General features: G+C 48.9%; 3 protein-coding genes across 3 annotated transcripts; 1 reads left to right on the top strand and 2 right to left on the bottom strand.

Annotated features, from left to right (window-relative positions):
• Positions 1-1372: 1372 nt before the first annotated feature.
• Positions 1373-3800, bottom strand: F5B22DRAFT_585443 (Sec1-like protein). The gene is made up of 2 exons (XM_047973498.1): positions 2385-3800; positions 1373-2338 (listed from the first exon to the last, which is right to left on the bottom strand). Exons 1-2 carry the CDS (start codon positions 3522-3524, stop codon positions 1700-1702), a joined length of 1779 nt encoding a protein of 592 aa, XP_047835719.1. The 5' UTR covers positions 3525-3800; the 3' UTR covers positions 1373-1699.
• F5B22DRAFT_585440 (uncharacterized protein) lies at positions 3801-5985 on the top strand. The gene is made up of 2 exons (XM_047973497.1): positions 3801-4205; positions 4276-5985. Exons 1-2 carry the CDS (start codon positions 4165-4167, stop codon positions 5552-5554), a joined length of 1320 nt encoding a protein of 439 aa, XP_047835718.1. The 5' UTR covers positions 3801-4164; the 3' UTR covers positions 5555-5985.
• Positions 5986-7859, bottom strand: F5B22DRAFT_585438 (CaaX protease). Its single transcript, XM_047973496.1, has 3 exons — positions 7239-7859; positions 6704-7084; positions 5986-6613 (listed from the first exon to the last, which is right to left on the bottom strand). Exons 1-3 carry the CDS (start codon positions 7290-7292, stop codon positions 6092-6094), a joined length of 957 nt encoding a protein of 318 aa, XP_047835717.1. The 5' UTR covers positions 7293-7859; the 3' UTR covers positions 5986-6091.
• Between the last annotated feature and the right edge of the window lie 1642 nt (positions 7860-9501).

Genomic DNA, 9501 nt, shown 5'->3' with positions numbered 1-9501 from the left:
ATTTTTTGTCCCCTATATTTTTTTTTACCTCTTCCTTTTTTTATTTATTTATTTTTACTTAATTGAAAACATTCTTACAACCCCCCCCCCCCCCCCCCCCCCCCGCCAGGACAAAAATACGAAGGGCTTATACATATCCTGGAGATATTTATGGTAAAGCAGTCCGTTTCATACCCATACAAATAACCATTTCAACATAGGTTCATTCATGACTCGAATAATGCCTATCAGTGTTACATTGCTCTTGATCCAAGGATGAAGAGGCTGAGATTGCGATCAGGGGCCCAACATAGAGATGTCCGTGACATTCATAAGCTCGAATTCTTGATCCTTTCCCACCGTCTTATACATCAGATCAATATTCACTAATCTAGCCAAAACACCTGCTGGTTAAGGCCTACACCATGTGGCCTTAAGCTCGACTTATCGTGCTCCACGCATATATATTGGAAGGTAACAAGTTACTACCTAGTCGACGCCTACGTTGAATATTGATCTAATGAATTTTCTCTCTGCTTTCTTTCTCGTGAAATCGACAACTGGAAACAGTTTGCGTCTAGAGAGTAAACTTATCTGGTAGGTAACTATAACATGATTCAAATACAGAGTGAGAACCGATGTTATTAACCACCGGACCCTGTTCAACATTTTGATGGAACTTCAAGACATTTAGATGGTTACATCCAGTGGCGAATGTGCCACAGCGTTTGGTCTTCGGCGCGAAGCTGGAAAGGAGTGTATGTGTAAAGGTGCGAGGACTCTATACGGGATTTCAGAGACCCGTATAGTTGGATTTGCACGGAGCCTCATGTCGTTATCACGTTGAAAACCACTATCGCGGTAAACGTGTGTCCATTTTCTACCCCTATGATTAATAGGGGCCGTCAAAGAAGGCTTGTACAGATCGACATTGTTGATATAGCGGATGATGAGATAATACCAAAAATCAGGTTATTTGTCTCGAGAGGTATCAGAGCGACCCAGCACACAAATCTGCGTTCCTTTATCAACGTTAATCAACCCATATCTCTAGGCAAATACCTTGATTTGAGGAGTTGACAGTCGACAGGTTCACGAATGTAGTCACATCGTTTGAGGATATGTACAAGTTTAGGCTGACAAGGTAGGCTCGGAGCTATAGACTATAGGTTTAGAATTCGACTCCTACTAGAGCCAAGTCCGCTGTCCGGTTGACAGTCTTTTAAATGTACTTCAACTATAAGTATGATGTTTGGTTAAGGTCTTGTCTTTTTGATGCTATGACAGGACTAATTTCCGATGTTGACAGCTCGGCATATAGTAAAGTTGACTTATTGGAATATGATGAGTGTCACAGTACAGTACTATATAGTGAGTGCAGAGACGTCAAGCTCTCGACTTGATAACTCGTCGTTACCTTTTGGTGGCGTAGTGGCATAGTACTGCACTCCTTATGTCGTTCCGTGACAATGAGACTTATCACCAAGACTAGAGTTGGACAGGTAGATCTGAATCAATATTGTAGGTATCTCATTTAGAAGCCTGTTCGCATCATTCCCAATCTGGGCGCTTGGTACGGACGAGTACATATCATTGAGCGAGTTTCATCAGTTAGAGTTTCCAAATGAAAACTCCGTGAACCATCATTACAGCTATGACGCTCCGCTGCCATGCAATGGATATACATTAACGAGAAAACAAGTGGACATTGTCTCTTGAATCATCTGCGGCCTATTTCTTTCCGCAACCGGCCCGCTGCTGTGGTTGGAGGAGGCTCTGGCCAAGAAGACACGGCATCGTCGACTTCCTCTAGGAATGTAGCGCCGTTGTGTATGGTAGACCCCCCAAGTACAACTCTGACACCGGGCGAAGATGCATTGATGCTGGCTACCGTCTTTGCTTCTTCGTATGTTGCCCCTCCAATCATGAACACAATTATGTCCTGGGGCTTGTCTCGCGTTGTCCCACCTCCCTCAATGAAGGGATATTGCTGATCTCGTAATTTGCCTTTGATCATATCTTGCAGAGTGGCTTCTAAGTGCGGCGAATGCTGCGTATAGACATTTTCGACACCTTTCAAACCCTTTATTGCCCTCGCGCCAGAAAATATACCTCCTGACTCAAAAATGTCCGCAATACCACCAGCTGCCTGGGATTGTTGGAGCGAGTTGTGGTATATGAGAAGTTTTGCAACCAAGTCGGCTTGTCGGGCGGGTACGCCTCCAGCCGCACTTAATAGATCAACAAGCATGGCTAACGAGTTTGAAGGATGTTTCTCATAGCGTAATGCGTATAATGCGACTAAGCTGACCTTGTTCTCTTGTGTGACCGAAGGGTGTTGAATCAGTTTTTGAACATTCTGTCGGTGTCAGCTGATTGCCACAGAGAAGATATTTTAGACACACCTTTAAATCCGCAGCATGATTATCATTACATGCTAGACTTTGTTCCACCTCACTAACCTCCAACAGGTTCTCTGAACCTACCCGCCGGCTCAGCTCTGAGACCAAAGTCACATGCTTGCTGACGTTCCCTGAGAGCTGGCGGAACTCTGGATACTCTTCAATAAAACGCTTCATGTCTCCTATCGACTCAATATTGGCATTGTTCTTCGTCTTTGACTGGTACTGCTCCACGTAATCCTTGATGTTCCCTCCAAGATCGCCAAAGTTCAAATACATATTCTTCTTAAAGAAAGGATCTTGGTCTTGTGAGAGGACAATTTCCTTAAGCTCCGGCCGGATATCCTGCACATCTCCTAGATCGACCCTTCCATTGTGAATTCCTAAGAGCTGATGGACCATTGCTTGATATGTCCACTGGTTTAGTAGAGGAGTAGCAGGGTCTTCTCTCCGGTCTATGACGAGCAAAATCGGTGGTGTATCAACTTTTCGGAAGTCAAATAATTGCTCCTCTTGGGTGAGCTGATATCGCACCTCGGAAGCTAGTTTTTTTGCCATGAGGCTGTTCTTCTCATAACGGATTAGTGGCTTCTTCTTGAGGGCCAGCAAGACAGCGATTATGCCCTCAGTGGTACGCTGTAAAGAGTCCGAGTTCCACATATCTGGGGTGCCGCTCCATAATCTTTGCTGAGGGAGGGACATATTAAGAGAAAAGAGGTCTGGGTTGATGACGATAAAGTCGGCAAAGTGCTCCTGCACACACTTGACAACTTCGTGATCGTCAGCTTCGGCCAATCTTTCGAGTGACGATTTCTTAACAATATTGCTGAAATAGAGGTAGTATTCGCCGTACTTTGGATCACGAAGCTCATCGATGAGAAACTGGATTGAGTCTGGCGACGGACGAACGAAGCAAAGACACCGTAGGTGTCGCATCTTCTCACGGTTCTGGTTATCAAGGCGGTCGGTGAGATAGATCTCATGATTGAGGAGTGACGACTGAGTAACGGCGGTTGAAACAATTGGCACCGTATCGCGATCCAGGAGCAGAATCTTCATCTTTGCAGATGGACCGCCTACTGCGCTGTCTCCAGCCGACACCATCTTAGAGATGTAGCCGGAGACGGCCTGGACGACATCCATGGTGATGGCCTCCGCTGTCCAACGGGAATCTTGACGGGGCCGAGGTGGGTAGATGATTTGACTATCAATGTGGAAATTACAACAAGACCAGTGACAAGAGGCAAGCAGACCGTGTGTTGTTGTTTAGCTCTGATGAGATGGTTGCTTCAAGATGACTGTAGATTAAGATATCACATGTACCATTGAGTGAGCATGAGCTGAAGTAGCTACCTAGGTAGTACCTACATACGCAATTCACAGGTCTCACAGGTGGACGATGCATCGTCACCGGACAGGGGTTGCGCTGTAAGGTACCACTAACTGCTGGATTCAGATGGCCGCTAGACAAGTGAGGTACTGAGTACTTTCAGTAATGACTGAGCAGCTGGGGATTTGGAGTACAGGATACGTCATCTTGATAAGATAAGAACGGCAGTTGAGCTTGGAGCTTCGAAGCTTCAACTCTACCTATCCAGCACGCCAGAACTCTAGCCCTTCGTCTGCGTAATGCGCTTCGATATTCCCCACAAACTATATTCGCTGAAGCAACCATTCTGCCCTTCAGCATGAATACATTACACGTGTTGAGGGGAGGCGACTGATCCAATTTCGAGCGTCCCCGATGTGAAGCATCGCATACATTCCACGTTACATCAAGAACATGGCCGCGGACAATCTATGTCCGGCGACGCCTGAACCAACGTGGGCCAGCCTGCGCAAAGCGTACCCCTCTGTTCACGAATCATGTGGCTGACTTCTTACATTTGACCAGCCTGTCGTTCACCCAAGGCTTCATCGTCGGCCAGATATCTGTCGTGCTCTTGATAGCAGCCTTTATCAAGTTCTTCATATTTGGCGAAGCCCCATCTCCCGAAGTGACAGCATCTATCCGTGCCACAGAGCGTCGATCTCGGACCCTCGCCCACCGACAGTCGCTTCTCACCTTGCGGACGCCAAACACAAAACAGCCACAGCCTACACTGCAGAAGAAGAAATCAAGTGTCTTGCGCAACCCCCCAACACTCACAATCGGCTCCATATTAAACAAAACATATTACAATGTTGACAGCCACCAGCCCGAGTCGCTGGACTGGTTCAATGTGCTGGTCGCCCAAACTATTGCGCAGTTTAGGAGCGATGCTCAGCACGATGACGCCATCCTGAACTCTCTCACCAAGGCATTGAACGGTGACTCGCGCCCAGACTTTCTTGACGAGATCAAGGTCACCGAGCTGACACTCGGCGAGGACTTCCCAATCTTCAGTAACTGTCGGATTATTCCCGTCGATGAGGATGGGATGAGCCTGGAAAACAGAAACAGTGGAGGGATCTCGGGGCAAGCTGGCATTGCTGGAGCTCGCGCGAAACTATTAGAGGGTTCCCGCCTTCAGGCGCGAATGGATGTCGACCTGAGCGACATGATTACAATAGCCCTAGAGACCAAAATCTTGCTTAATTACCCGAGACGCTTAACCGCTGTTCTGCCCGTCGCGTTTGCTGTTAGCGTCGTGCGATTCAGCGGGACCTTGAGCATCTCATTTATACCTTCAAACCCCTCGCAGTCAACACCGACAATGATGACGTTCAGCTTTCTCGACGACTATAGACTTGATTTTTCAATTCGTAGTCTTGTGGGCAGCCGCTCACGGTTACAGGACGTACCCAAAATTGCTCAACTAATCGAATCACGTCTACACCGCTGGTTTGATGAACGTGCTGTCGAACCTCGTTTTCAAGAAATTGCCCTGCCTAGCTTGTGGCCAAGGATGAAAAATGCCCGGGGTGGTGGCGAAGATGGTCTTGATGCCTTATCCTCTTCTGGCAGCAGTATGGGCAAAGGCAAAGGCCGTGAGGTTCTAAATACCCTCCGCGAGGAAGCTCGTCAGGAGGTTCAGGCTGAAACTTCAGCTTCCGGAGCCAACTTGAGGCCAGAATTAAATCAAGATCATATGAGGTATAGGCGGGCAAGAACACGAGACGATGATATCAGATCCGACTCATTCAGTATGCCAGGCTCTCTCCCTGGCATGGACTTAAACTTGCGGTCCTGACACCAGTCTTAACCGTGATTCGATACATAAGCGCCAATGCCCCACTCCGCATTTTCTGAGCGCATTAAAGCGCTTAAGAAGTCTACTGGGCTGATCCTTATGAGGCTGAAGCTTAATTCCACGCTTCAATATCTACATTATAGCAAGGTAGCCCGCCTTAACCCGAGTCTGTGCTCATGTGCACACCGCTTGATATTCCAAAAGTAAGTCAAAGCTCCATGTTAATGAAGGCGGCTACATGGCTATCCACAACTCGAATATCCACTGGACATATGAGGAAGCATATGAAACTCCTAGCGGATCACACTGTAGAATTAGAAACTAGAACAGCGATAAAGAGAAGATGCTACTTCTCAACTGTATTTTGTATTACGGACTTAAGATCCCACAGACAGGAATTCACAAAAAAAATTCTACTCCATAGTCAAAATTGCCTCTCATTAGCGTGGAATGTACTAGTCTGTGAATAGATCTTCATTAATGTGTAAATTAACATGACATGCAGCTGATGGTCTCTCGAGATAGTATTATTGCTCGTTATATCTTCATATTAACCAGAGCGTTGGTGCTCGCAGTGAGAACTCCGAGATTCCTCCACCACCCGATGGCACCGGCAACAAGCAGAACATAATAAATAACAGACCATAAGATTGATGGCCTGGTCCTCTTTGCGCCGGCTCTCCCACCGTGTTCGCCCTCGTTACTTTCGGCGTCATCCATGTCATAGGAGGGCTCAACACGCCCCCACAAGCGCGGCAAGCCCATGATGTTGCAGAAAGCATGCACGATGAAGATGACTAGCAGACTGCCGGTGCGCAGGAACAGGAAAGTCGCATACGCGCCGAACAGGGACGTGTACGAGAGCTGGAGCAGTGCGCGCAGCAGACCCGTCACGACGGGCTCGTGCGGGTGCGTCACGCGGAACTCGTAGAAGTGGTGAAAGTGCGCCAGGCCGAAGATCACCGGCGAGAGAAATATTGTGCGTGCCACGGACGTCTGGGCGACGAGCATCAGCGGCACGGAGGCCGAGCGAAAGAGAACCTCTTCCGTGAACGGGCCCTGTTTGGTTGTGTTAAGCGTTAGACGTTTGCGCCCAGAGAATAAACGCGATGAATAGTGGGGAGGGTGTGAAAAAGGAATGAAGCGTACGGCAACTAGATTGCGCCAGCGAGTCCACTTGCTGAAGAGGCTGGTTACGGGATACAGACTCAACCACTGTCTCCATGCCCCGTCAACGAGCAGGGTCTCGTACAAGGGGCCGCTGAAGAGGATGGCGGTAAGAAGGAGGGATCTCCCCGTCTCCGCGAGGCCCAGCGGCCAGTAGCCCATGGAACGGAGGGCCTCGCCATTGGTGGCCCGGCCGTGCGACGTGAGGATGACAAAGGTAATAAGCGAACAGACGACACAGGTCAGAGAGACGGAGGTGATGCGGGCCCGGATGACGGACGGCGCATCTCGGGAGAGAGTTCTCGACGGGCGCGTGGTAGAGGACAGATAGAATGGCACCACGTAGATGAGGGTGTAGATGACCTGGTCAGGGTGCGCTTCTCGTTAATAATGCGGTTCTTTTCGCCAAGCGTGTATGAACGTGTAGCAGCGACCGCGCGGCTACAGTTGCGGGGACTCCTGTATGTGCGGGTATGCACGCGTGTATGTACTTGTCTGAATGAATGGACAGACTCACGAGAAGCGCGGCTGCGGTGCCGGTGCTGATTGGCGGTGGTGGTTTGGCTGGCATGTTTGGTCAGTTCAGGTTCGAAACAGAAATTGATGTCACATAGGTTTCGGTAGCACTTGCCTTGTTCCTTGCCCAAATAGCGATGTATGAAATCCGTTATGGCCGGCATCGTGAAAGCCAACCCGAGTTCCCGGGATGATGCTTGGTGGGTGGTTTGGAGGTGGGCCGGCAGATCCCGAGGCAGACCTTTCTTGAGATGGGAATGATCTTCTGATCCAGTGGTGAACTAGAACGGCGACTAGCGATAGGAACGAAGGTCGGCCAGAGTCGGCCCTTACTGTAGGCAATATCTCCTCGAGTAAAGCTTTGCCAAGGTAGTAGATAAAGACGGCCCCCTTTGAGTGCGTAGAAGTAGTTCACACACGGGTTGATGATCAAGACTGGCAACTGGATAGCCAGTCTCACGGCGAATTACCTAATTGCTATACCTATTCTAGGTAGATCCAGCGAGCTCTATTACCTACTCCGTACACTACCTGCCAAGGGATGGATGTCTCAATGCTGCCGGACTCCGAACTCCACGATATTTGGTAGACTGGCGTCCTTGTACGTGTAAACCGACAGGCGCTTAATAAGTTGGCAGTCAGTCGATCGTGTTATAAGCGCCATGAGCGCATAAGCGCGTTTGATAGGCTGCACCTGGAGACGTACGTTCAACACGTTACACGTATGTACAGCAACACAAGACGGACCCCTGTGTCAGAGCGAGCTAAACTCTGCGATGTTGATGGCTGTCGCAGGACGTGAAATGCTGGGGGACGATTGGGGCCATGTAGCGTCGCACGCGATACAACAGATTTTACGTAGTATTGTACATGTACGGAGTAGATAGTCGTTCGGTAGTAGAACCGTTCAAATCACGGGGCCTTTCCCCTTTTCGTTTGGTATCTTCGGTAGGATACCCGGAAGGTTGAGGGGTTGAGGTCGTGGAGAAAGCCTCCCATTTACGGATACTAGCGTGCACTCGATGTCTGACAGAGCAGAGTGCTGGCGGCCATGAATCATCCCCTGGGGTAAAACATCTAATAACCAGACGAGAAAAAGCAAGAAGGTCTGAGAATAATTCACCGTGCAGTAGATTATAAAACCGCCTTGTCTCAGCAGCTATGGAGTAGTGTAGGTACCTATTTAAGCATCATGATGCACTTCATAGGTATGTGAACAGCTCACACTGCAAGTCGAAACACGATGCTGATAATGGAACTGAACGCGAAGTGAACGCGTTATCCTGATACCCAGCGCGTGGGTTAAGCATATCATAGGCGGACCACTTTCTACTAGACAGTGGGATCCGGGGCAGTGAGTGGCTGGAAAACCATAGGCCTGAAGAGGCCTAATACAACAGTGTTGGTTGTGGTGGTTGAGACGCCTGACGCCCTCAAATCCACGCAACTGTAAATCACTGTTAGACTGTGTTAGTGCTTGTGGGTACCTATCTTAGCGTCCTCATTAGTGCCTGCTAAGTGCCTAGGTACGCAGGGGCTGCCCTGACTAGGTCTTGGCCCGCCCACCAAACGAGCCAATTGAGCTTGTCCTGTCCAATTCTTAATTTCATCTTTCTTCACCGCCGACTCCCAGCATCCCGACCACCACCTGTTAGGTAGATACGAAGTAATGTGGTAGAGCAGGTACCTATGCTGGATTATCACGATGCAGAATGGTTTCCTGGTACCTTAGGTAGGTAGGCATATCATTTTCTTCTTCCCGATCAAATCTGCACAAGGCTAAATAGCGTGCAGAAAGATTCACCCAGTGCATCATATCTAGGTACTACCTTACCTATATCGAACCAGTGAGTGGATAGTTACCTGCTGGTATCGCCCTGGTCAGTGGAGGGGGCCAGGGACGCCGTCGATCATCTCGCTCATGACGAAAGACAGGCCTCGACAGGCTAGACAGGTAGGTAGGTACCACACCACCTACCTACACCACACGTGTACACACGCCTGGTATGATGCCCAGTTACGGTACTCAAGGGCAAATATAGGTACTTTATATAACAGACTTACTAGAAGTCGCTCGGGCTCTCAACAAGAGCGGGAGGATGCCGAAGCCTAAGTCAGCATGCTTATACGACTCTACAACGACCTTGGAGAGATTTTTCCCATAGAGGACAACGAATGAACGAGAAGTTACCTTAGCGTTTTGCTCATATGTAGGATACACTACCAGCAAAGTTTACATGTATCAACGGTCATAACGGTCCGCT

This window comes from Xylaria bambusicola, assembly GCF_022495145.1.
Source record: "Xylaria bambusicola strain CBS 139988 unplaced genomic scaffold F5B22scaffold_2, whole genome shotgun sequence".
Classification (NCBI taxonomy): domain Eukaryota; kingdom Fungi; phylum Ascomycota; class Sordariomycetes; order Xylariales; family Xylariaceae; genus Xylaria; species Xylaria bambusicola.
Note: the sequence above shows the minus strand (reverse complement) of the source record. Positions and strands in the feature narration are given on the sequence as shown.